The sequence below is a fragment of the Ornithorhynchus anatinus genome, chromosome 3 (assembly GCF_004115215.2).
Source record: "Ornithorhynchus anatinus isolate Pmale09 chromosome 3, mOrnAna1.pri.v4, whole genome shotgun sequence".
NCBI lineage: Eukaryota > Metazoa > Chordata > Mammalia > Monotremata > Ornithorhynchidae > Ornithorhynchus > Ornithorhynchus anatinus.
In genome coordinates, this window is record NC_041730.1 from 48,515,017 (window position 1) to 48,542,109 (window position 27,093).

The 27,093-nt window shown below is 54.8% G+C and overlaps 1 protein-coding gene across 2 annotated transcripts in view; it reads right to left on the reverse strand.

Annotated features, from left to right (window-relative positions):
- Positions 1-324: 324 nt before the first annotated feature.
- MYOF (myoferlin) overlaps positions 325-27,093 on the reverse strand; it is a 119,102-nt gene continuing 92,333 nt past the window's right edge. For both annotated transcript variants that reach the window (XM_029059922.2, XM_029059919.2), the window contains 18 exons: positions 26,516-26,681; positions 25,140-25,216; positions 17,604-17,615; positions 16,257-16,355; positions 15,368-15,493; positions 14,441-14,596; positions 13,864-13,955; positions 11,107-11,277; positions 8,875-9,023; positions 8,357-8,496; positions 6,941-7,029; positions 6,758-6,853; positions 5,264-5,405; positions 4,807-4,906; positions 3,833-4,023; positions 2,147-2,256; positions 1,603-1,750; positions 325-791 (listed from right to left, as the gene is read on the reverse strand). In XM_029059922.2, the coding sequence (XP_028915755.1) occupies positions 750-791; positions 1,603-1,750; positions 2,147-2,256; positions 3,833-4,023; positions 4,807-4,906; positions 5,264-5,405; positions 6,758-6,853; positions 6,941-7,029; positions 8,357-8,496; positions 8,875-9,023; positions 11,107-11,277; positions 13,864-13,955; positions 14,441-14,596; positions 15,368-15,493; positions 16,257-16,355; positions 17,604-17,615; positions 25,140-25,216; positions 26,516-26,681 (2,106 nt within the window). In that variant the 3' untranslated portion in view covers positions 325-749. The remainder of the gene's footprint in view (positions 792-1,602; positions 1,751-2,146; positions 2,257-3,832; positions 4,024-4,806; positions 4,907-5,263; positions 5,406-6,757; positions 6,854-6,940; positions 7,030-8,356; positions 8,497-8,874; positions 9,024-11,106; positions 11,278-13,863; positions 13,956-14,440; positions 14,597-15,367; positions 15,494-16,256; positions 16,356-17,603; positions 17,616-25,139; positions 25,217-26,515; positions 26,682-27,093) is intronic.

The following is a 27,093-nucleotide window of genomic DNA, read 5'->3' on the forward strand; positions in this document are numbered from 1 at the left end:
CAACTGGTTGATTGATTGTTTGACCAAGCAGGTTAGGATGGGTCACAGGTGAACAGAGAGGGTCTGGTCGCTGAACCAAGTTGGGCTGGATGGAACAATTTTGCCGCCATTACAGTTCAAGTATGTTTTTCATGCAGAAAACAGGACCAGACTCCCCCTTACAGGGGAAAGAATTTTACCATCGACAATGTATTCCTTTATTCACCCACATCTCTGAAAGGAATGTCTTCTGACTTGGAACTTTATCCGGAATTTCTCGGCTAAGCATTTCAAGTTGACTTCTCTCACTAGAAGGATACCTATAGTTAAATAAGTTTAAAGACAGAGAGTTGAAAAGTTTTTATTTAAGTTCCATTATATGGTTTGAGCAGTGCCATAAAGTTGATCCCTAAAGTATAAAGTGCCCTGGCAGTGGTTTCGAGGCTAGACGGCAAATGAGAGTGTATTACTGATTTGTTGATTTTCAACAGATACCACACTCTTTCCAGCTGGTGTTAAAAGTAGGGTTTCAGAGCGAAGGGCTATTTTTGGTTCATCTTTTGTGTAAACGGGCCTCGACGGTGCAGTTCCAGAGGTCGAAATCCTTGAACGAGTAACTGTGCGATCCCAGTCCTGGGGCCCTGGGAGACCACGAGGAATGTCGCCCTCCACCAGGAATCCCAGGGTGGAAAGCGGTGGGGGTCTGAGGCCCCAGGCAATTCCGTGTGTTTGGGGGGCTCCCCGCGGATGCCGCACATCGGGGGTCTCCCTTATTTGGCGTTCGGCCTGACGATCTTCATGGACAAATAGTTCTAAACCAGAAACGGAAAGAGCAAAAATGAAAACCCACAGGGTTCAGCTCAGGATGGGCTGTCTTTGGTCGATTGACTGTTGAGTCCATCCCTCGGCTAAATTCCTGGGTGCTGTTGGCTCTCGGCTAGGGACAGTCTGCCCTGGGTCCCGAGCTTAGAGCTGGTGGCTGGGCAGCTGCAGGACACTGGTGGTGGTTACTGCATAGGCTGGCCTGAAGCCAGAGCTCCAGGCACCAGGAGCAGGGTAGGGAGGAGTCGGGGGGCTGAGGGAGTCAAGGAAGGCAACGTGGCTGGGGGTGGGGGAAGAGGGAAATTCAGGAGTCCGGGTGGGGTGGGGCAGGTAGTTTTCAAAGGCCTGGGGAAGCAGAGTGGAGGGAAATCTGACACTGAGAAAGTCTTGGGGAAGAAAGCCAAGAAGAGACAGGGACCCGGGGCCGGCAAAGAGGAGGAAAGGAGTCTGAGGCTGGAGACGGGCCAGGTTAGCTCCGTGGGAAAAATGCTTCTCCCGAACCAAGTGGCCCCGAGCAAGGCCGCTGAGTGGAGACTGTCCCGGAGCCGGACAGACTTCCACCAAGCAGGTTGCGGGCTCTGCAGATGCTCAGACCGTGGGCAGAACGGGGACAGAGCCGTAGCCCTCATTGCCCTGGGTACCTCTAGGTGCCAAAGTTGTCAGTTATCTAGTAAACTGAGAGGCAGGCCGAGCTGGACAGGGATGGGCAGGGGCTGGTCAGGACTGGGTGGGACTGAGGGGAGCTACAGGGGGATGGATGGGGTGGGGCGGCTTGTTAGGCTGGGTTGCAGTTCTTCCTACCGGCAAGGAGTAGAGGAGCACGGCTACAAACAGGAGCAGAATCAGCAAGATGATGAGGCCAATAATGACCCACTTAAATCGACGCCACAGAATAAATCTCATGGTCTTGCAGGGGTTGGTGAACCAAAGAAAAGAGGTCTCAGGGCGGCTGCGTTAGAAAAGGAACAGTAATGATCCCTGAGGAGGCTGAAGTTAAGTAGCACTAATCATCATCATCATCATCAAGTTAATACCTATTGTGGCATTTTTCAAGGTCTTACCATGTGCCAAGTACTGTATTAAAATAATCAGAGCAAACACGGTCTCTGTCCCGAAAGGGGCTCACACTCTGAGGAGGGAGAACAGATATTTAATCTCCATTTCATATTTAATCTCCATTTCACTTATGCCTCCCTCCCAGCCCCATGCCCACCCTGCCCCTGTGCTGTCGAGGGGCAACCCCGGCCCTGCTGGTCAGCAGCTTCGGATTGGCGGCTCAGGCCCCGGAACCGGGCCCGGAGACCCTGGCCCTCAGGCAGCTGAGCTAACGAAGGCGACGACTCACTTGGGGGCCTCTAGCTTGGGGTTCATGTTGGGTTCGTCCCGGCCTTTCCCCGCCGGCCTCTCGTCCACCTCCTTCTCGTTCAGCACCTCCAGCGTCATCTCCACTTTCCCCTTCAGCAAAGCAAGTGGGTCAGCCCGGAGCCTCGGCAAACCCGCGCAGAGGGCTCCCCTTCCCTCCCCCCTCACTTCTTCCTCGGTGCCTTCCAATCCAGGGCCGAGAGCCGCTGCTGTCAGGAGAGCTGACCAGGCCAGGCCTCCGAAAGGATGGGGGGCTCAGTCCAGTGGTGGGGAGGCTTGAGGCCTCAGGGAATGGCGGGGAGAGCAGCAGATGGGCTCTGGGGATCGCCCACCTACGTCAGACTGCCACGTCGGGGGCCCGGCGTGGACAGCTTGGTCCTCTGATCCGTTCCCCGCTCAGGCCTCCGGGCCCACGCCTGCTCCGGGACTCCATTTGCTGCCAGACTGGAGCTTAGAGTTGAGCCGAGCAGCCTTTTCCCTTGACCGATTAAATGGGGGTTGGTCTGGGTGACTTGACCCGAGAACCTCCGAATGGGGGAAATCATTTCCCACCCCCCATCCGGTCCTCTACTCTTCCCGTCTCAGCCCTGCCTTTCCTCCTCTCTTTCCTCACCATTCCCCACGTCCCCTATTCATCGTTTCCCTTTCCCCCTTCCTCTTTTCCCGTCTCCCTATCACCACCGCCACCAATCTCCTTTCCCTCCCCATGGTGGCCTGCTCCCCCTTTCCCTCCCCCAATGCTCCTCCAGGCTAGGTGGCTGCCATGGACACAGCCCGAAAGGAGTAATAATAATAATACTAAAAATGATCACAGTATTCGATAGGCGTCTACTTTGCGCCAAGCTCGGTACTACACGCTGGAGTAGATATAAGGTAATCGGGTTGGATCCAGTCTCTGCCCACCGAGGGGCTCCGAACCTAAAGGGAAGGGAGAAGAGGTATCCTCTCTTGATTTTATAGTTGAGGGAATCGGGGAAGGGAAGTGACTCACGCAAGGTCACACAGCTAGTAAGTAGCAGAGCCGGGATTCAAAACCAGGTCCTCTGACTCCCAGACCGGGGGTCTTTCTAGTAGGCCACGTGGCTCTCAGATCCACAGGGGTACCAGGCAGCTGCCCCCGACAACAGAACATCTCAATTCGGTGCCGGACCCAAGGCTTCCATTTTCGAAGGGTCCTCTCCCAAATGCTGGGGAAGGACCAACTTGGGTGGGCTCAAGCGGGTTGCCCGAATGCCAGGCCCAGATGCCACGGGGATCCGGGTGATGAATGAATGCAAGTGGGCAAGAGGCCGAGCCCAGGGAGAAGCTGCCAGGGCCATAGGCAAAGGCAGAAACATGGCTGGGCAGGGAAGATGGCATGGCCTAATGGAAAGAGCACGGGCCTGGGAGTTGGAGGACCCAGGTTCAAATCCCGGCTCTGCCACACGCCTGTTGTTTGACCTTGGGCAAGTCACTAAACTTCTCTGTTCCTCGGTTCCTCATCTGTAAAATGGGGATTAATTCCTAGTCCCTCCTACTTAGAGCATGAGCCCCCTGTGGGACAGGGACTGTGCCCAACCTGATTAACTTGCATCTACCCCAGAGCTTGGAACAGTGCACAGCACATAATAAGCGCTCAACAAATACCATGATAATATTAATAATAATAATGAGGGAGAAACACACATACATTCAGCACACGGACACCATCCTTTTCTGCGTAGCACGGCCACCAGCCCTTCATTGACTTCTGTTCAAAGAGGGACGCCGTCTTGATTTTCAGAGGGTTGGTGGTCCCGGGATCAGGGATCATGCCCAGGTGGCACTTTTCGGGAGACTTGGCCGGGATCACCACGCGGTGCAGATCGAGCTCCACAAAGCCTGGCCGAGAAAACAGACACGGCACCCTGCAGCGGAACTAATGCCGGAATGGGCAGAGCAGTGGCCGTAGCCCAGAATGGGCAGAGCCCTGCCCCACAGAGCTCAGCAGCGAACCAGTGACTGATGTGCCCTTCCTGACCAGGCCCCCAGCGAAAGGCCCTGGGCCAGACTCAGACCACCCTGGTTATCAGGAGGGCCCCGGGCATGACCCAGCACCCTCTTGTCTATTGTCCCCAGGTCAGGCCTCACCTCATCTCTCCCATTGATCCTGCTCTTCTCCTCCCACCCTTCCCCATCCTCCAACTCTTAGCCCAGGCCAAGTTCCCCTTAATTCCTGTCCAGTGCTCCCCACTTCCCTCCCCCCAGACCAGTACCCAACTGGACCGGCCTCTCTGCCAGCTCCCCTCAACCCCCACCCCCAGTCCAGGGCTCCCTGTCCCAGTCCAGCCCCCAACCTCCCTCGACCAGAGCTTGCCATCTTCTGCCACCGACCTAACATCCCTGGTTCTTGTTCTGGGGCTTCAAGCCTGAAGAGGCATGACTCAATCCCTTAGGGTGCAGAAGCCCAGTCGAGACCTAGGGCAGTGTCATCTTGCCAGCCGGAAATATGCCCATCAAGAAACAAGCATCCCCAGGATTTCTTCCGTGTTTCCAACTGGATGTTTGGTCCCGCATTCCCGCCTGACGCGTCTCGCGGCAGGACACTGAACCGAGCCCACGGAAGAGGCATTTCTGCTGCCCGTCTCTGCGGCCCTCCCAGACCAGCTGGCTTGGCAGGCTTACCCAGGAAGTCATCCAAGGAAAACTTGTCGTTGTCCCAGATCTGCACGATCAGCCTCGGGGGGACGCGGAACTCGGTCTGGTCGAGGCTCCAGAAATGCTCCTGAAACAGAAGCCCGTCTCTGAGGAACCACCTTCCCTCACCCTATCGAGAGTATGTATCGAGCACCGTCTGTGTGAAGAGTGCCGTACTAAGCGAATGGGAGAACGCTGGAGAGGAAAAAGGCCCGATCCCTGCCCACAGAGAGTTCACATGACCAAATTTAAAGAGAGGAGGAAGACGTGTACAAATAGTAGTCTCCTTGTTCCCCCAGGCTGACAGAAGCTCACTCCACTGCACGATCCCCAGCCCACCTGCCCATCTGGGCAGGAGCTCGAAGATGGGATTGGGCAGTCCCCTGTCACGGGCCTCTGCCACACCACTGGCCCTGCCTGAGGCCCAATTCCCTCTGCAACCCACCTTTTTGGAAACGACGCAGAGCTCCTCGGCTGGGAGATACTCGAAGGGGAAGACAAATCTCCAGTTAAAATTCCCTTCCCCATCCAGCGACCTGTAGTGCACGTCTGTCTTTTGCTTATTTTCTTCATTTCCTGGGATCCAGCTGAAAGAAGGGTGGAGTCAGGTTTGGCTAGCGGGGCTGAGGTCTTGGAACGCCAAAGGGACAAAGTTTCTCATCCGGCCTCATCCGGTAACCTGACCGGGGCCCAGTCTCCATTGCAGGGAGCGCGGTTGGACCCGGTGACCTGCATTTCCTCCCAGTGGGCCACATTCTGCACTTGCAGGACTCGTATGGGGAGACCATTGAAATCCTTGGGAAACGTCAGGCAAAGAGCTTTCCTTGTCCGCGTGTGTCTGTGTCTGTGTGTGCCCTGTGGGTGTGTGTCCATGTGTCCATGTTCATCTGTGTGTCCATGGGTCTCTGCGCCTGTGTGTCCCATGTGTATCTGCGTGCCCGTGTGTGTCTCACGTACTTGTGTGTGTCCGTGTGTGTCTGTACTTCCCATATCTGCTTGTGTGTGTGTGTGTGTGTCCCTGTGTGTCTGTGTTCATGTGTGTCTGTGTCCCTGTGGAGGGCCGGCAGAGAACCTTTGCCCTGCCTCAGCTCTAGGGAAGTTTTCCAGTGAGAGCCGGCAGCTGCGGTTCCCGGTCCCTTGTCCCTCTGACCTGGAAGCTCACTGTGGGCAGGGAATGTGGCTAATGTTATAGTGTACTCTCCCAAGTGTTTAGTACAGTGCTCTGCACACAATAAGCACTTAATAAATATGATTGAATGGATAAATGAATGGCCCCATCTACAGCTTATCTAGTATTTTTTTGGGTCACTGTACCAGAGTCATAGGGTCCTGGTGAGGGGACCCCCTTCTCCTTCTCCTCCTCTTCTTCCTCCTGCTCCTCCTCTTTCTCCTTCCCAAAAGTCCCTGGCCTGCCAGCTGTGCCCAGGGCAATAGGATGGCAAGTATTCGGGGGTCCCAGCTCCGCTGCCCATCAGCAGAGGACTGTAGGCTTCCCAGATCCCAGACCCAGGCCTCAGGTCTCAGGCCGGGAGATTCTACGTGGAGACCGGGGATTCTCGGGCTCCGTTGGGGTCGACCGGCAGTGCCGCTCCCCGCTGCCCACAGGAGAGCTCAGTGGCTCGATTCAGGGGCCGCGTGTTACTCCTGGGGCAGCCTGCCGCCAGTCGCTTCCTCCCGGGGCTGAGATCAGCAACGATTCCCTCCGGCCTCCTTCTAAAGGACTCCAGAAATATCCTCAACTCAGAGCATGCTCAGATAGTTGGAGGCCAAGAAAATGGCACTGGGTAGGCTCGTTACAAAGTTATCTCCTTGGGGCCTCAGCCTGAAATAGCATTTGGTTCTCCCAGCTCCCAACTGTCGTTCCTGAGCAGGTCCTCAGGGTGGGATGGGGAGGAGGCCTGGGTCTCGGTGTACCCTTTCACCCAGATGTCATCCGTACCCCTTCACATAGATATCACTCATCTCTTCTCCTGTGACGCTCTTCTCATCCAGGATGACATCCTTTGTGTTCCAGATAATCACCCGCAGGACGTACCTGCAAGGGAAAGAGCAGGAGGGAGGTTGCTGGCTCGAGGGCTGGGGCTCGGAGCTATGGGCGGGGGCCGTCCCATCTGCTACTCACTTCTTGGCCTTGCGGGGGTTGATGTTGAAAGGGGGGCCGGGAGGACCCAGGCTTTTGGGGAAAACATCCACCCACATCTGGAGCTTTCCCTGTGGCATTTGGAGGGAAAAGAGGAACAGGGAATTACTGAGTGTCCTACCAGAGAAATGTGGTCAATGCAGGGCATCAGCCGGCCAGACGGACACACAGCTTGGCAGGCAGACAGACACAGACTGACAGACAAGCAGACAGATAGGCAGATGGACAGAAAGACCGGCAGGCAGATAGACAGGAAGACAGGTAGTCAGACAGGCAGATAGAAAGACAGGCAGCATGGCTTAGCGGAAAGAGCCCCGGCTTGGGAGTCAGAGGTCATGGGTTCTAATCCCTGTTCAACTACTTATCAGCTGCGTGACTTTGGGCAAGTCACTTCATTTCTCTGTGCCTCAGTTCCCTCATCTGTAAAATGGTGATAAACTCTGTAAACCCCATGTGGGACAATCTGATTACTTCGTATCTACCCCCATGCTTAGAATAGTGTTTGACACATAGTAAGCGCTTAACAAATACCATTATTATTATTATTATTAATAAAAGCAGGTAAGCAGTTAGACAGACAGGCAGACAGGCGGTCAGATAGACAGGAGCAGACAGGCAGATAGACAGTCAAACAGACAGCTAGAAATACAGGCAAACAGACAGGCAGGCAGGAAGATAGACAGACAAATGGGCAGCCCAGCAGATAGTCGATTGTTACCAGGCAGACCGAATCATCTGTGGGCAGACTATGCCTTCCTTTCCTCTTCTCCCACTCCTTTCTGTGTCACCCCGACTTGCTCCCTGTATTCATCGCCCCCCCTCCCAGCCCCACAGCACTTATGTCCATATCTGTAATGTATGTATGTATGTATGTATTTCTTTATATTAATGCCTATCTCCCCATCTAGAGTGGAATATCGTTGTGGGCAGGAATTGTGTCTGTTTATTCCTTTGCACACAGTAAGCTCTCAATAAATACGATCAAATTGAATGAATGAATGAGAGTCTGAGTTGGGAGCTTTAAGTAGGGGCCAAGGACAGAGGAATCTTGTTCTTGGCTCTCGGGGAGCTGCGTGGCTGGCAGAGAGGGTCAGCCCATAACTGTGGCCACAGTTAAGCTGATCTCCCCAGACTCTCCCCTCATGCGAGGTGATCCTTCAGTGAGGACCCCAATAAAGGAGGTGCACAGGGGCAAATTCCTGAGGAGTTCACCTGGGGTGGCAGGGCCCAGGGACAGGGAACTGGAGATCAGAGTAATGTACTGGGTTTGGGTACCACTGAGAATCCATCTGGGCCCCTGGAGTTCCACCCCAGCAAGGAATCTCCCCAGGTGACTCCCTTGACACAGCAGATGCCCCAGGCAGATGCGCCAACTGGGTCTGAATCGGGAAACTTAACCTGGGAGATGTTGGGCTGAAAGGTGCTGAACAAGGTTCGCGTCTCCACGTGCTCAGGGACCAGCCCTTGAGTCCGGAGGATGTGCAGGGCCAGCCGCTGGTCAGTCGGCCCGAGGTGGGGGTGCAGGACTCTGTTGGCTTCTGCAATCAAGACAAAAATGGCAATGCCCGCTCCCGGGAGCGCCCGGGGACGGAGAGTCCCTGGGCGGGCCCAACCTCTTCACCCGACACACAGCCCGTCGATGGCAGGGTGGATGTGTAAGGGGCTCTGTCGGTTAGAGTGGTGCAGTGCCAGCGGAGGGCCGGACCTGGGCCGGGGTCAGACACGAGGTGTCTGCGTGTTCCCCCCCAGGCTCGGGGGGTTGGAGCAGCGGGAGGACTAGAATCAGGAGCGGGTGGGCAGCGGTCGATCGATCAATTAATCGATGCGGGGAGCACGTGGTTCTGGGGGCCCAGAGGAGGGAGGTGAGGGCGCAAGTCTGGAATTCCGCTCCCACCCAGGCAGGCTCCCGGGCTCACCAAATTCATCCAGGCTGTATTCTCGCCCTCCGAACTCCAGTCTATTCCCACTTTCCAAGAGGATGGGGGGCGGGTACCCCTTAAACCTGGCCACGTTCTGCAGCAACTGGGTGGGCTTCAGTTGGTCTCGCCAGGTATTTACTCCGGAGCTGCAGACAATACGGGAGGCCGAACTAAGCCGTGACCCCCACAGCCAGCGTCCCCTTGGCCGCCGGACATCGTGCCGTAATTCTTTGGCACGAGGATTGTGGGATGCCTCCGTGCCAGACTTGGGGGGCTCCTGTCTGCCCCGTGCCTTCCGAAGGACCGGGAGGAAACCGAGGTTGCAGGCTCACACTGGAAAGGAGGCAGGGGAATCGAACTTCCACCTACCTTGTTCTCTCTGAGTTGGCACTGCTCTGCAACCCGACCCCTGGCAGGGCACCAGGGCGAGCAACACCGGTCGCATGACCAGGGTGGCTATCCTGGAGGGCTCTGCCGATCACGAGTTTTGCCCCCGGTGCTGCCTCCTGACTGGAGGCCCTGTGCATGTCTCCCTCTTGGTGGGGGTAACTGGGGCAGCGGAGGGTGGGGGTGTGGGGGGCACAGAGCCAGGCAGTGGCAAGGGGGAACTGGCGAGAGGAGGCCGGAGCCGATTTCAGCCACTGCCATCCCGTTGGGGGCACCTGGAGTTCCTGCCACCCCTGGCCCTGGGGTCAGCGGCCCTACGGGCACAGTGGGGACTCCGGGCAGCCAGCAGAGGTGACTGTGTCTCCTACTTTCTCCTACTGCTCCTGCTAGCGTGCATACGTGCTGCGTGTCTGCGTGGGTCGGTGCATTCTGTGCCGGGGGATTGAAGCAGCAGCCGTACCCAGCTTCTGCACATTTGAGAATCTCGGGAAGCTCTGGCTGTGGCTGGGGTCTGGAGGAATGACCTGGGGGATGCAATCTCGAGGATCCCGCAGGTCCCTGTTTTTCCTGGACTTGTTGGACCCTGCACTTTCATGTTGTTTTATATATAAAACCCAGGGAAGCAGCATGGCCTAGTGGGTAGAGGGCACGGCCTGGGAGTCGCAAGAACCTGGGTTCTAGATCGGGCTCCGCCACTCGGCCGCTATGTTATCTCGGGCGAGTCACTTCACTTCCTCCGTGCCTCAGTGAACTCATCTATAAAATGGGGATTAAGACTGTGAGCCCCTTGTGGCACACGGACTGTGTTCAACCTGATTATCTTGTATCTACTCCAGCCTGGCAGATAGTAAGCACTTAACAAATACAATAAATATATATATAAAACAACATATATATAACATAATATATGTCATATATATGTTAAATATATATAACAACATATATTTAACAATAGATATAAAATATATATAACAACATATACATAACTATATATATATAATATGTTATATATATAGCTTCTATAACAAGTGCTAACATACATTATTATGCATTGCACTTATATAATATATATCAATATATAATTTTAAATATAATATGCATGTAATATTATACGTGCTAAGCATTTACTGTGTGTCAACTACTGTACCAGATGCCAGGGTAGGCCCAAGATAATGAGGTGAGTCACGGGCCCGGTCTCCCGTGGGGCTCACAGTCTAAGGAAAGGGAGACTAGGTATTGAATCTTCATTTTACAGATGAGGAAACTGAAGCACAGAGAAGTTGAGCGACTTCTTCAAGTTCTCGTAGCAGACAAGCGGTGGAGCTGGGTTTAGACCCCAGGTCCTCTGACTTCCCGGCCCCTGCTCTTTCCACTAGACCATTCTGCTTCCCATTTGTATTTCTATCATTTCATCTTTCCTACCGTATCTGTCGCCAAGCCCTTCCGCACCTTACTCTTCATCTGTGAGCTTCGCGATCGGGATCGGGTGGGACCCTCACCTGTGGCTTCTTTCCCCATGTTTCGTATACAGCGGGACGACAGTTTGTGGTGGGACGACAGTTCTGGAGCCCGGAAGACCGAGTTAGGGGGGCTGAGGCTTCCCAGAGTGAACACAGCAAACCGTTCCCTACCTCTCCTGAGTGGAACGGAACTATCCGTTTGCTCATCGACCAACCGGTCCGCCTGCCATCCCACACACCTGCCCCTTGGCCTAATGGCAGAGGTTCTGCCAGGGCAAATGCCCACAGGGCTGACAGCTCGGGGACCCTACCGGGTCCCACACCAAAACCACACCCCCCCAGCTCCGGGGGCACGGAACTCGGCTGGCGCCAGGGGACTCACACGCAGTACTGTTGGGGGATGCCACAGTGGGACCCAAAGCGAGACAGGAATCGGTTCTCCAGGTCTATGACGGTCTCTCCCACCTTCTCGTCCCGAGTCAGCGCGTCGTAGTCGTAGACGGAAATCTTCAGATCTTTCTCTTGCGGTAGGAAGCAGCTCAACTCGTACATTCTGGATGAAGACACTGAGGTTACGGCCCCGGCCGGGAGGAGATAATAATAATGATGGCATTTGTTAATGCTTACTATGTGCCAAGCACTGTTCTGAGCGCTGGAGGTGGTACTAGGTAATCAGGTTGTCCCACATGGGGCTCACAGCCTTAATCCTAGAGAAGCAGCGTGGCTCAGTGGAAAGAGCGCGGGCTTGGGAGGCAGAGGGCGTGGGTTCTGATCCCGGCTGCGGCACTTGTCACCTGTGTGACTGTGGGCAAGTCACTTCCCTTCTCTGTGCCTCAGGTACCTCATCTATAAAATGGGGATTAAGACTGTGAGTCCCACATGGGACAACCTGACTACCTTGTATCTTCCCCAGTGCTTAGAACAGTGCTTGGCACAGAGTAAGCATTAACAAAGGCCATCATTATTATTAGTATTCCTTCGATTCTACGCTCCGTGGGAGTGAAGCATGCAATAGCCATTCAGTGAATTACAGTAACCCCCCTCCCCACCTCCTCCTCTTCCTACCTTTGGCATGTCCCACTTCCACTGCCTACCTAACCCACCTTTCATTTCATTCATTCATTCGTATTTATTGAGCGCTTACTGTGTGCAGAGCACTGTACTAAGGGCTTGGAATGTACAATTCGGCAACAGATAGAGACAACCCCTGCCCGACAGCGGGCTCACGGTCTACCCTCAAAAATCAGGATAGGGAAAATTATGCACTGGGGGAACGATGCGAGTGATTTTGGGGCTCCAGATCCAAACACCTCAAAGGGAGAGTCGCAGGGGTTGCATTCAGTAGAGCACTCTGCTCTCAGGAAGCACTCGGGATCACTCTCTGAATGCACTGTGCCCCCTATATAGTGGTCTGCCCTAATAGGTGCCCAACCCACCTAGGGCAGGGTGGTCTTCTGGGATTCACTCATCGCTCCAGGCTCCTGGGGGCAACTCAGCAGCCTCCTGGGCAGCCTTTGTGCCCATGGAAACTCCCATTGCAGCCTCCCAGACCCATGATTTACACTTCACCTTGTTTCCCTGTGGTCCTTGCCCTCTGGGAAGAGGGTCCGACTCCCTTTTCAGAAATAATAACGATGGTATTTTGTTGAACGCGTACTATGTGCGGAGCACTGGTCTAAGCGTTGGGGGAAACCTGAGTCCCAGAGTCATGGACTCATCCGGAGGAGCAGTGAGCTATCCTCACTGTTCTACCCACTGCAGCCTCAGCTGCTTCTGAGAAAAACCAGACCTCTCTAGGGTACTCGAGCCCTAACGTCCACCTATGTCCATCGGGACGCTCTTGGCTTGACCAAGGGGTAGGGCCATGAGGCAACACCACTGTGATTTAGAGAAGATGCCATGGGTCAACCTCTGACTCTGGCATCGCAAGGAGATGGGCAACAGCCAATGACTAACCCTCACTGAGAGTCACAGTGAAATTCAGGTAAACAACAGGTCTTGTCCAGCTGCAAAATTTAGGGTTCACAAGTCTAGCTGTAGTCCATTCCTGGTCCCAGCTTTGCCTAATCTTCTGGACAAGGGGCTTATCCTGTGCAGCCCTAGTTTCCCCAGCATTGGCCCAGGGGCAACCCTTACCCTATGGCCTAATGGATAAGGTATTGGCCTCCTAAGCCAGGGATTGTGGGTTCGAGTCCCACCCAGGGTGGAGCTTTCTTTAGGCCAGGCCAGTGGCGCAATGGCTAATGCGTCTAACTACGGATCAGAAGATTCCAAGTTCGACTACTGGCTGGCTCGAATTCCCCCCCCCCTTTTTTTTTTGAAGTAACATGGCTCAGTGGAAAGAGCCTGGGCTTGGGAGTCAGAGGTCATGGGTTCAAATCCCGGATCCGCCACTTGTCAGCTGGGTGACTGTGGGCAAGTCACTTCACTTCTCTGGGCCTCAGTTACCTCATCTGTAAAATGGGGATTAAGACTGTGAGCCTCACGTGGGACAACCTGATTACTCTGTTTCTACCCCAGCGCTTAGAACAGTGCTCTGCACATAGTAAGCGCTTAACAAATACCAACATTATTGTTATTATTACCCAACCCTCAGGGTCAGGCGGCTCAGAGATGACTGGTGAGAGAGTCACACATGCAGCTGAGTCTGGGAGGAGTGAGGCAGAGGCATTGGGTGGGACCCTGGGGTTGTGGTTTTCCTCCCTTAGTGCTGGGGAACTCCTGCTGCTCGCCATTGGGTCCTGGTGGGGCTGGAGCAATGTGTGTGCCAGGTGGCAGGGGGCAGGGACAGTGGGGGGCAGTTGGGGGACAGTGGAGGGAAGTGGAAGGGGAGACCCCAGGCAGTGTGGGGAGTGGGGCATGGGGGGACCACTCCAGGGTCAGGCTCAGGTGGCTTAGAGGGGAGATGATAGCTGGGGCAGCACTTGGGAATGGGGATGGAGAGGAGGGGACCAGCATTAATGGGGGGTTAAAGGTCTGAAGCCTTTGGAAGAGGAAGAGAAGGAGGAGGAGGAGGAGGAGAGGGAGGAAGAAAAGGAGAGAGCGTGGCTCGAACCGGAAAGGAAATGGGAAGGAGGAGCGATAGGCAGGCTGGGGTCGGATCTGGCACGGGAGAAGCTGAGAGAACGGGACGGCCTACCTGCCAAAAACGGGATTGAGTGTGTTAGGCACGTAGTGGTCTCGGTCCTCGATGACTTTTCTTCCCAGGGATATTTTGATGTAGGGGTCGCACTGCGGGAGAGAGGTGGTGAGTGGCTCAGACAGCCAGGCTGGGATTCTGGACTCCGGCCCCAAGGGGACCCACATCCATCTGAACCAGTGGGGGCAAGGAGGGGGCTCTGCAGGTGGGGGTGGAGGAAAGTTGGGTAGTAGAGGGTGAGTGGCTGTCTTTGGGGTTGACTCTCTCAGTTGGGGTGACTGGTGAGAGAGTCACACGTGCAGCTGAGTCTGGGAGAAGGAGTGAGGTGAAAGCATTGGGTGGGACACTGGGGTTGTGGTTTTCCTCTCTTGCTGCTGGGGTACTCCTGCTGCCCATCGTTGGATCCTGGTGGGGTTGGCACCAGGTCCCTGCCCCGGTAGGCCTAGCTCAGCCCCGACCAACGTGTGCGGGGGTGGGAGGGGCCGGGGCCGTGTGTGGGGGTTGGGGCGCGGAGGAGGGAAGTGGAAGGGGAGCCCCCAGGCAGTGTGGGGAACGGTGGGGTGCAGGGGCCCCTCACCAGGCCATTGCTGTCCTGGGGCTGCAGCTCCAGCCCTCTGACCACGTAGACCCGCACGATGCACTCCTGGGGGCCGCTGTCCGGGAGCTCGCGGAACTGCCGCGGGGGGACCGGCATCGTGGGGTCGTCTGGCAGAGGGTAGATCCGGAAGGCTCCCTGGGTGAGGAGAGAGGTGGGGGTCAGGGGTCGGGGGCAGGTCCAGCCCAGATACCAACCGGATAGGTCGAGGGGGCTGGGGTTGGGCCAGGCGGCGGCCTGCTCCGCCGGGAGCCAGCGGGTCTGGACAAGCTGGTGCTGAGGAAAGGATGGCAAGAGGGGGTGGGAAAGGGCAGGGTGACCCTGTGGGCTCCAATTCTGGGGCTTGGCCAGTGCGGGACCTTGGTGGGGAACTGGAAGAGACACTTCTTTTGGTTGCTGCTTGGAGGTGGGAGGGAGTGCAGAAGGGGGGCTCTCAGGGAGCGGACATTCCCTGTCCTGGCAGAGACCCCACAGGGGTTGGGGGTGCAGGAGCCAGGCTAAGGGTTGAGGAACGGGGAGTCCAGGCCGCAGGCGGGGCGTGTGAGGGGGCTCAGCCTGGGAGCAGGTGGACAGAAAGGCATTTCCCACTTTAAGGGAGATGGTTTCTGTCTCCGACCATTGTCTGGGTCAGGGGAGACCAAACGGGGGCTCCCGATTGCCGATCAAGGGCTAGAGGCCATGGACCTGGGGGCAGTGTGGACAGTCACGCTGACCTCTCTTCCCCGAGATCAGGCACAAGGTAAGGGGAATAGGGGCAGCCCCAGCTTCTTCCCCCATGCCCCCCGAGATCGCTCCTCCCAGTGTCAGAGGCTCCTGGATGTCTCTGGGGTTAGTGACGGAGCCTTGGGAAGGGGGTGGGTAGCCCAGGATCTGAACGGAGGGAGGCCAAGGGCCCGGGCCGAGCGTTACCTTAAACTCTCCAGCCAGAGAGGGCTCATCGTACTCTTCTGACTTGCCTCTGTACAGCTTGAAAGTGTCTGAGAAGTCCGTGAGGCCCTCAAACTCCGGCACCTCCTCTAATTCGCAGTCATACACCTGGACACCAAAGGACCCCTGACTTAGAGAGCCTCTGAACCTGGGCTCCGAGGACAGGCTGGGCAGGGCAGGACTGGGTGTGGGGGTCGGGGCAAGGCAGGGTGGAGAGACAGGGTGGAATGGGGAGGGTCAGGACAGATGGGGCAAGGAGGGGCAGGGAGGGGACCCTCAAGAGATGGGGTCAACTCTTTCCCGGTCCTGCCCAGGGCTCTTGTCAGGCAGTCCAAGGGCTTCAGGACCGTCTCTCAGAGACCACCTCCGTGACCCATCACCCCTGGGGTAGAGTGGCGGGGAGGTGTGGGTGTATCGCTCTGCTCTTAACAGCCCTCAACCTTACGCGGAACAGATGTGTAAGGAGGCTGGATGGGACAGGGGTGCTTAGTAGGTACGATCAACCAGCCTGGGCCAAGGGGATGAGTGGGAAGGTGGGGAAAGGATGGGGAGGGAAAGAGATGGGGTTCAGACTCCACCCTTCCTGCTCTGCCCATAACCCCTTGCCAGCAAGGAAGAGAGGTGGGGGGGGGCAGTCTGACTGAAGGGAGAGGACGTTGTTTGACAGAACTGATCCAGGCCATCACCCTTCCCACTGTGAATCCAGGAAAGCACCACTTCTCTCTTGTCCGAAAACTGTCCGTGACGGTCTGCCAGTGGTGGGGCTGGGAGAGACAGGACCCACCCCACACCCACGGCCTGGCCCTTCCCCATCCAAGACCGAAGCAGCGGGAATTCCTTGCCGGCCGGCAGGCTCTGGCCCGGAGCCTACCTTCAGGGTGTCGTAGCCTTTCTGCGTGTACTGCCCACATTTTTCCACTTCCCCTACGGAGGCGTAAAACTTACTCCACCAGTCAACGATCTCCTCCTCCTGAAACCAGAAACAGAAGACACCTGCAGTGCCCCCCAGAAATGCCCCTCAGCGCCCTTTCCTCACGTGCCACCTGGCTGTTGGCCCTCCTCCTGGCTCAGCAGGAAACAGCTGGTTCCCTCCCCTCCTGCCACTGGCTGATGCCCGCTTACCTTCTCCCCCTCTCCTCCTCTGCCCCACAGGGACTAAGTCATGGTCTCCCCCTGTTAATTCCCACCTAGCAGCTGGGCATCCCCACCCAAACTCTGAGAAAAGTGAGCCAACTGAGTGTCCTGTCCTGGGGACGGTGAGAAGAGCGGTTACCACAACTGGGGCATCTGATCACCACCAGAGAGGTCTAAGGTGGGGTCTCTCAGGATCCCACTTTTAAAGGAGGGGTGATTAGAAACCCCCTGGCTCCAGGGATTATGATGGTGACTGCCGGTGCTGTCCCAAAGGAAGGAGAGTATTCTTCCTTTTCTTCTCCTCCTATTTTTCCTCTTCCTAATCTTCCTCTCCCTCCTCTTCTGTTGCTGCCATCGCCATCACAAACCCAGCTGAGTTGTCCTTTCTGGGATGTGGAATGGGAGTTTCTGGGACTATTGAGTAGGGATTTCTAGGGGGGACTGCCCACCCCCAATCTGGAAGGACCAATTTTAGAGGGGCAACTCTTGCCTGGTCGCCACCGCTCACAGCTGCCCAACTCAGCAGCCCAGCCCGGGCAGAAATGGCCGGAGAGAGAACTGTATCACTCTGCCATCCTTCCAACCCCGCACACTCCTTCTGTTCCTTCCTGCCTCTTCTCTCTTTCTGGCGTCTCCCCGTCTGTCCGGTTTAGGGGTCAGGGTTGGGGTGGGAGGCCGGCCTGGGACTTGTACAGAGGAGTTGCCACCCCTTCCCAGCTATTGTGGAGGGTTCCTGAAGGATAGCAGGAAAGGACTACCCACCTCACAGTTAGAGCTCTGGGATGTCAACAGTATGGACAGGAGAGCATTCCCCTGCCCCTGGCCAGCGGGAGCGGGTGAGGGTAAAACGATGCTCTGGTCAGAATGGCCGGGCATTTTCAGCCACTTTGTCTCATAAGAAACTGGGGAAATTTGGAGATGGATGTTAAACTATTCCCATCTGGCCTGGGCTATCTTTGGCCTCGTTCCCCTCTGTCCCCACCCCCTATACCTTCGCTTGGAGCACTTGTAATCTGCCCCAACCCCCTTCCAGGGCTCCTGGCTGATGGGTGGCGTGAGGGGCAATGTTTTGGGCAGAAATTACCTTCTCGGTGAGCTGAGTGGGACACCAGGAGAGCCGACACCCGGAGAAATAAGATGAAATCCAGGAATGAGGAATAGGGAAAAACAGAAAGATTAGCTGCCAGTCCCTGTCCCTGCCCCTTGGGACTTTCCAATGACCTTTATGGCCCCCAGGAAGTCCTCCACAATCCCATCCCCCCACAGCTGGGGGGCACAGACCCCTGTGGCGTTATCTCTGGGCTTGACCCTGGAGGGTCAGACTGCCTTGCACTGGACACAGCGGCCACTCTCAGTGCCCGCCTGTTCAGGCTCGCCTAACACGGCCTGAACCTCTTCCACCATCACATCCTGCTCCTCTTTGGCAGCCCTCAAAGAGTTGTGGGGGATTCGGATTGTGAGAAACATTTGGAAACCAGAACCACTTGTGGCAGGGGCCCCCCGGGCTCCACCCTTTCCCCGGACTGGAGAACACAGAGAGATGGGCTGCCAGCCAGGGCCTCAAGGTGGATCCTGCCTTCGCCTGGGGGAGACACCTTCCACCTCCTTCCCCTGCTCCCCCTCTCTTCCCCACCCTCTCTCAACCTACCTGCTGCCCCACAGGGCAGTGACTTTCGCTGCAAAAATGTTGGACTGAATCCGTGGCTCACTACCAGCGATCCATCAGGCAAATACCCCAGTCTTCCCCAGTCTTTCCTCTACCTCTTCATTTCCCCTCACTTGATTGATTAATTGATTGATAAAGCTAGGGTTGCGGGGCTTCAGTGACAGGGAGGATGGTGGTCTTGTCAATTGTAATGGGAAATACAGTAGGAGGAGAGGATCAGGGCGATGGGTTTTAGACATGTTGACCTTATGGGGCTGGCATGACATCAAACAGTCAGTCAATCAGCACTATTTACTGAATGCCTACTGTATACAGAATATTGCACTTAACACTTTGAATTTGTACAGATTATCCCTGTCCCAAAGGAATTTTTAGTCTAACAGGGAAGAAGGACACAAAGATATATTACATATAGGAAGAAGAAGGGAAAGGGGACATGTTCCCGAGTTAGAGTGTAAGTAGTAGGGCATTTAGCGTATGTACAAGACTGCTACAGGCGGTCGAGAGTACTTAAATGCTTAGGTGGAAACTGTTGGCGGGCCATGTGAGTTAGGGAGAGTAGATCTCATTTCAGAAAGGCTCCACACCCATGCAGGCAACAGGAAATCTGAGATTGCAAAGGGGAAGAGCGGGAGCGAGTGTAAGATGAGATGAGAAAGATACCTAGAATTGGGGCTTGTCCTCAAAGACACCCTCGGTTAGGGGTGGGAGGCAGAAGAGAAGTTTGGGGGACACCATCCCCGTTGGTTCCACAACTGGGAACCTAGGAAGTCTCTGCCTCTATCATGCCCCACAACTGGGAGTATGGGATCACTGGCTCCATCACCTCCATGTGGAGTGATCAGATTTCCCCTCTCCCGTGGGGTAGACATGGGCAAGTGGGGCGGGGCAGGGCAGAGATGATAGTAGCCATACCATTTCTATTTCATTCCCTTCCACCCCCAGACTAAGGCAGGACCAGATAAGTCAGGTATCTGGCCTTCTGTGACATGGCCGAACTCCAGAAAAGGGTGGACTGTCCCACACCTTGCGGAATACCTGGTCACTTTGCTCAGGACAGCCACCTCAGGTACACAAAGGGGACCATCGTGTCTCTTCCCCCCACCCCAACCTGGGCCCCACCTCTGCAGCCTGCTTCTTCCATACCCATCCCCTCTGTCAGATGCGGTGGTGGGGATGGGGCCAATATGTCCTTTTAGGATCCAGTTATCTGTGTAATTTTCTTGCATCCACCCAGCACACATGCTTTAAAACTAAATTTGCAAAGAACATCTTTTCAAATCATCTACCGATTCAAGGTTCACTGCAGAATGAAAACTCCTAGGTCCCCAGTTCCTTTTCCACGGGTAGAGAAAAGCAATCCGCAATAAGCAATGAGGGTCTTGAGGGTTGTCAGTAACCAGCATGGTTCTTAGGCATGCTCAGCTCATCAGCCAGGGAGAAAGGATGACGAGAGGCATTCCACCAATAATTTCCTAGAGGCTTTGGAGAAATGGCCAACCCAGCACAATGTTCCAGATGGATTATCATTCTAAGCCAAACCAATTACATTTGCTCAGTCAGGACCCGGTCAGTTGGGACGGCGGAGGTGAGGGTCCTGCCCAGTAATGGATGAGGGTCCAGCCCAGTCAGTTCTCCGGAAAAGGATGCTGTGTCCCACGCCCACAGACCATTTCTGCTGGACTCAGGGGGACCTGGGCAAGAGAGTGTGGATGGCTCAGTGCAACCCATCGCTGCTGAAACGACAGCCTGCCCCCGTGACCGTGTGGTGCGAAACCTTGCTGATAGCATGCCACTTTTGCCTCTGTATTCCAAGGGCGGCTTGGTGCAGAATTCAACTTTTGCCTCGGTTTGAGTGATGGTTTATTTTAGTCAATGGGTTGATTTCACTCAGCAAATCTATTATTTTTCAAAGAAAATTGTTCTTTTTAAAGCATTAAGGACTAGTATTTTTCTAAGTCAAACATGTTGATTTTGGATAGAAGCTGGAATCTGCTAAAACTGTCAGATTCCGGAATTCCCTGAATTCCAGCCCCGCGGAATAGTTACTGGGGACTTGGTCTAAAAATATCTCAGCTTGGGACTGAAGCAAGAGTCCACTTTGAGAAGAAATGGCAGAATCCTCTTGCTAGGATGAACCTCTTCCTTTCCAAAACCCTGTTTCCAGAGAAAGCCCAAAAGAAGGACCACGGCATCTGGCCGGAAGCTGCCCAAATCCCGGCCTGAGTCACGCGTGTCGGGACAGAGCATACGTACATGCACTGTGGTCGGAGAAGCCGTTTTGCTGACAGTGGCTGACATGCTGCTCAAGCACTGGAAATCGGAAGGAACAGATAAAAGGTCCGCGGCCAGCCCCATGGGACTGCCTGTTGCCTCCCAGGACTCGTCCTCCCTGCCTGCCCAGTCCCAGGCTGATAAGGACCTGCTGGTGCCCTTCGCCGGGCCAACAGAGACCCCCTGGGCCATCGGTGAGTGCTGGGGCCGGCCGGGGTCTTTGAGGAGACTTTTCCCACCGCCTTCCCCAGAGTGGGAGGGATAAACCTGCCTTCTGTCCCAGTGCCCCAACCATGGCCCCAGAAACGGGCCTTCCCACTTTTCTTCCAGCACGGCCCTTGGAAGGGCCAGACAGGGTACAAGGTCACTTAGAGGGCACATCTGGGGCGGGGAGGAGACCAGTTAGCTCGGTTTGTGAGACAATCTTGTGACTGGAGACTTAGCAACCTCACAACAGACCATTCGTTCACTCATTCATTCGATCATATTCATTGAACGATTACCGTGTGTACAATACAACCACAAACAGACACATTCTCTGCCCACAACGAGCTCACAGTCAAGAGACCAAAGAAAAGCAGTGTGGTCTAGCGGCTAGAGCACAGGCCTGGGAGTCAGAAGGACCTGGGTTCTAATCCTGGCTCCACCACTTCCCTGCAGTGTGACTTTGAGCAAGTTGCTTCACTTCTCTGTGCCTCAGTTTCCTCTTCTGGAAAAGGGGGATTAATACCGCAAGCCCCAAGTGGGACGGGGACTGTGCCCAACGTGATTACCCCAAAGTATAGAAGAGTGCCGGGCACATAGTAAGCTCTTAATAAATGCCATCAAACACAGGAACAAACAAAGGGTCGAGAGGGTGGGAAAGACTGACCAACCGAGTCATCACCCCTGCTGCCGCTGCTGAAGAGAGGAGCCGTTGCCATTATGGCTGAACCAACCTTCCGGCGGAGGTGAGTAGTATCTATCTGCCTCCTGTATGTAGGCCTGCATGTCTCTCGTTGTGTGTCTATGTGTGTGCATATGTGTATATGTGTATCTGGATGCACAGAAGTTTCTCTGCCTGTGTGTGTCTATCTCTGTTTGTGTGTATCTGTGTTTCTAAGTGGTGCATTTGGGTCTGGGAGTTTTTCCCTTTCTTTAGCTCCCATCCACCTCTTTGTCCTCTCCCTTCTCTGTTCCCTGTTTGTCCCCTTCTCTCTTTCGCTTGTTCTCTTTTTCACTTTTTCTTTCTTTTTCTTCTGTCTTTTCTGCCTTGGCAATCTTTGGCTCTGCCCCTCCCTGGCTCCCCTAATGCCACTCCTAGAATATCAACACTTGCTCAACCAAGAGGAGGAGTGTGTGTGGTTCAGCAGAAGGAGTACAGGCCTGGGAGTCAGAGGATCTGGGTTCTAATCCCTGCTCTGCCATTTGCTTGCTGTGTGACCTTGGGTAATTCACTTAACTTCCTGGGGGCCTCAGTGTCAACTGTAAAATGGGGATTCAATCCCTGTTCTCCCTCCTCCTATGAGCCCCATGTGGGACAGGGATTGTGTTCAACCTGATTTACTTGTATTTACCCCCATCCTTAGAACGGTGCTTTACATATAGTAAACACTTAATAAATACCATAATCATCAAATGAAGTGGAGAATAGGGAAAAATACCTGGATAATGGGGCCTAAACCAGTCTGGTGTCTGGGGCAGAACAGGTCTACCAGCCCAAGGGCACCGGAGGCCACTGTTTGGCTAAAAAACCCAAATAACTGCCTTCCTACAGATTGGTTTTCCCCCTATATTTACCCCAAACAAGCCTCTGTAGGCCCTGCAGAAATGCAGCAGAAAACACTGCCTAGGCTGTGCCTGGGCCATAAAGTGCTTAGCGGGACAGGTGAGCAGGAGAGGAGGAGATTAAATCCTAGAAAGATTCAGGGAGGGGCTATGATGATGGTTCATGTGTGGAGTTTATGGACAGACACAAGCAGGAAAATGGAAGAGAGAGGAGAGTGTTCTTCAGAGCTGGGAGAAGCCCCAGGGCTGACTGGCCCAGAGGCTGAACTGTCCAGGTAGGCCAGAGGCAGTTGCTGGTCAGTGGTTTCTGGGGCACAGTGGGAGCATAACATCTCTGGGATAAATACCCTGGGTGAGGGCCCCGAACTCCAAGCCAGTGGAGCTTCCAGCCCATTGAGATTTCCCCCAGGGAAGGACCTGGACGTGACTGCTTCTGCCCCTTCCTGTGATCAGGGAGGGTGGCTGAAGGATGGAGTCATTAGGGTTGCAAACTGTTGGGGCTGGGATTAGGGTGCTGGAAGAGCCGGGCTGGGTCAGGCTGTGGCCAAAGAACTACCTTCCCCGTTACAGGACAAGAGGAGGGCTGACAAGAGCTGCCCACTGGCGCTGGAATAGAGCGGGATGGGGAGGATAGAGGGGTCTGAAAATCAGGGAGCAGCTGCGTTTCTCCCTACCTACGAGCTTGCGGTAGATGCAGGTGGCCACGTCCACCCACCTGCCTCAGGGGGTGCATCTGTCATTCATTCATTCGGTCAATCGTATTTATTGAGCGCTCACTGTACTAAGTACTTGGGAGAGTACAATCCAACAATAAACAGACACATTCCCCGCCCACAATGAGCTTAGAGGCTAGAGTTTACTATCGCTCATGCTTCACAAGCGGGGAGATGCTGCCACGACCTAAGTATCACCGTTTCCACCACTTGACGGGCGGGTGGGCGGACAGATGAACAGGCAGGTCCTTCTGTCCCCTGCTGCTCTGAAGAACATCCTGTAACTTGCCTGAATCTCCCCAACCACCACCAGGGTCGTCAGGCTCAGCTATCTGCTGCTCCAGCATAGCCAAAGGCTGGGTTAAAGGGGTGCCAGTCACTGGGATCCACGCCCCTTCTGCCTGGCCCCCACCATATACACCCTGGGTCTGCAGCCCTCCCTCCCACCCCCGCAACACCCCTGGGTCTAGGGAGGGCCTAGTGCCTATGCTCAGAGTATGGGGCGGATAGCTGGGTTCTCCCCATCTGCTGGATTTCGAGGGCACTAGTGGGGTGATCTGCCTTTGAATTATTTCTGCCTCCAGCTGGTTCCCTTCTCCCTTTTTTCTAGGCAGAAACACATGGAAATACAGGAAGAGGCTTCTCTTCAGTTCTGCACAGGATAGGCAGGAAGACAGACAGGCAGCAGACAGGAAGAATGGCTCTTTTCCATATGGATGGTTGGAAGGAGTCTGTGAATTACTGGGGTTTGTGTCCTCCGTTTTTTATGGGTTCCCCCCCCCTCCTCCCCCAAGTCACGGTAAGATAGGTCACAGGTTCTGGGGTAAGGAAACTGGGCAGAAGGGGACTCCCTCTGGCAGGGGGCCCTAGGGGTAGGGCTGAGTGGCATCTCTCTTGGTTCAGGTTGGCACCAAAGGATTCCTCACTTCAAACTTGTCTCCTAGAACCCGCACACCACACCATCCCTCTTCAGTGATGAAGCCCAGCCACAGAAGAAGGGGGGCGAGAGGGAGAGAGGACAGACGACAGAAGGTGAAGGTCACAGATACAGACATGGTGATGGCAAGGTAAAATAGGGGGCTTGTTTTCCTTGTTTAATGCAGCAGGTTCAGGCACCAGAGCAGCCTCAAGGCTCCCCCCACGAATAGGGCAGACATGCTTTTCTGCCTGCTCAGTGTGGAGGCAGCAGGGAGGAAGGAGGGGACAAGAGGGGACAGGAGGGGACAAGAGGGGTCAGGGTCCACCCTAGGCCTGCTGGGAGCAGTGAGTCAGGTGAAGCAGCTCACTCTCTACACCTAGGTAACTGGCCCAGGGGTCAAGGGTGAACCGTCTGGGTCTTTCGGCCCTTCTTCATCCTGTTTTTGTTTTTTTCACTTTTACGTACTTTGTTTCCTCTTTCCTTATGGTAGTCGCCAACCCCCTCCTTCCTCTAACCTCTCAGACTGGGCATCCCTTGGGGCCCAGGGATTGTACCTAATCCTCACCGGGACCTAGTACAGTGCTTTGCATGCAACGGGAACTTAATAAATACGATTATCCCTCCTCCTGCTCCTCCTGCTTCTCTTCCTCTTCTCCCTCGTCCTCTTCTTCCTCCTTCTCCCCTTCCTTCTTCTCTTTCTCTTCCTTTCTTCCCCCCCTACTTTAGAATGGGCTACGCAGGAGTCTGACTCAATATCCTAGTATCAGTCTGATAATAATAATAGTACTTTTGGCATTTGTTAAAGTGCTTACTATGTTGCAGGCCCTGTACTAAGCGCTGGGGTGGTACATACAAATTGGGTTGGACACAGTCCCTGTCCCACATGGGGCTCACAGTCTCAATCCCCATTTTACAGAGGATGTAACTGAGGCAAAGAGAAGTGAAGTGACTTGCCCAGGGTCACACAACAGACAAGGAGCAGAGCTGGGATCAGAACCCACGACCTTCTTACTCCCAGGCCTGTGCTCTATCCACTACGCCATGCTCAACAAAAACAATATTCGAATAATGGGTCATCGTCGCTACTCTTCTAGAAGGAGATGAATCAGATTTGGAATACATCTTGGAGTAACTCTTAGAGACACCCCGTCCTTCCTCCCCAACGGACTCCAGCCCCATGTTTCTCTTGGAATAAGCTCATGCGAGGATCCCTGCTTGGGTCCACGGAGGGGAACGTGCCCTCTCCTCCCCGCACTGTGCCCCTCAGGTCACGACACCCACCTGCGAGGTCAGCAAAGGCTTGGTGTCCTCCACTTCGATGACCACATCACGAGGAGCCGCAGCAGCCAGGAGCGAAACTGAAAGTGTTGGGGGAGAATGTAGCTGGGAACTTTGTCTCAGGACTTCAAGCGTGACGACTGGAGCTGATTAAATGGCATGGGTTTGGAGCCTGCCTAGGGGTTTACATTTTGTGCCACTGATATGTTTTCCCTGGCACGTCCCTGGCACGTCACTGACATGCGCCTTTGCTCGGGGCTGGGGGTAAAAGGAATCAACGATCAACAGGGTTGACATCTGAAGCTTTGGCCTGGCTCAGAGGACCTTCAGACCAGCCAATGACCACAAAGTTCCCTTGTTCATGCTTGCGTTACGTTAGTCCCTCGGTGTTTGTAAATATTTTGTTTGTGGTCTTGGCCACGGGGGAATCCATCCTCAGGACAGCGGCCCCCGACCACGCCCCCTGACCCTGCTGCCTGCAGACTTCTTGGTGGCCGGCAGCCCCAGGCTCGTTCTTCAGGGGCTGGCCGGCCATCTTCGAGGGTCTCTGTGAGATGTTGAATAAACTTTCCCTGATGGGTGCTGATGGTACGTGCAATTTCAGTTCATTTTCTGGGGTTTCCCTACCCAATCCCCGACTAACACCAAGGAACTACCAGACAGGATTGTCCAGTCCCTACCTCAAATCAAGTTGCCACCCTAGCAGCTTAATAAAATCCGTGAATCGATCTGTCCGTGACTCACGGATGTCCCCACGGCCTTGATCCTTTCCTTGTTCTTGAACATCCAGCACTAGTATCATCGTGGGGCCCATCCCCTGACTCCAGATGGCCAACCGCAATTGACCGATCTCCCCAGTTGTTGCCGTTCTCCCCCGACCCCAGACACAGCCTTGTCTGTATCATTTTGGGCTCTCGCAGTGTAGATTTGCAGATCTGTTCTATCTAGCTTATAGCCGCAGGCTGTTTCTCAATATTGACCAGCCCTAATCCTGGCCTCCAACTTGGGGCCTGGCTGTGACAGGCAATAATCTTCTAATAAATAATAACTGTGCTATTTGTTAAGCGCTTCCTACATGCCCAATACTGTACTAAGCACCAGGGCAGCTACAATCTAATCGGCTCTGGAAGGAAACTCGTGAGCAGAGGGAAGGGAGGAGGGAGGATAGGGAGCCTGGCCACAGTGGGGAAGGTAAGACACGTCCCGGGCTATCTTCACTGAGACTGTTGTGGTGGTAGGCCAACGGGGTTGAGGGTTTCTCTTCTGTCCGGGGTCGCAGAAGGTATGAGACCATTCTCTTGGGGCCTCCTCCTACTCATCTTGTTTTATAGACTGTTCTTTTTTTATCATTATTACTAATGATTATTCTGGCTACTTACCCTTCAGATGAGGGGTGATGTCCCGCTTGGCCGCGTAGGGGTCACAACGGAATTGCTCGAGTAGGTCGATGGTGCACTGGCCTACCACAGGCTTCCTCCCGAAGGGCCTGTGGTCAATCACTTTGATGACCAGTGGGGGAGTGTACATTTCCTCCTTGGGCAGGAGCTGGGCAGGGGAGGAGAACACTGCTGTTTCAGTGAGCTCTGAGGCCCAGAAGCCTTTACAACAAGGTCACTCCCAGACCCAGCTGTTCCCCTTCATTCAGGTCCCCGATCCCCAGTTCCAGCACAGCAGCAGCAGGAGTTTCCTGCCTGGTCATAACCAGGCCAAGACGCCATGGGTGCCCCAGGAAGGCCGGGGTCCAAGGCCTTGGGCCTTCTGAAGGTTGGAAATGCCAGTGTTCCCGGGTACTTCCTGCCCAACGCTGGCTCTGCTGGAGTGAATGTGGGTGGCTCTCCCGGGGCCAAGTCGATGCCACGGGCCCCCGAGTCGGCAGGACCCAGGACCCTCTGATCCCCTGGGCAGGAGGGCAGTGGGCTGGGATCTGAGCGATGGAAACCTGACCCTGGCTTGGGTT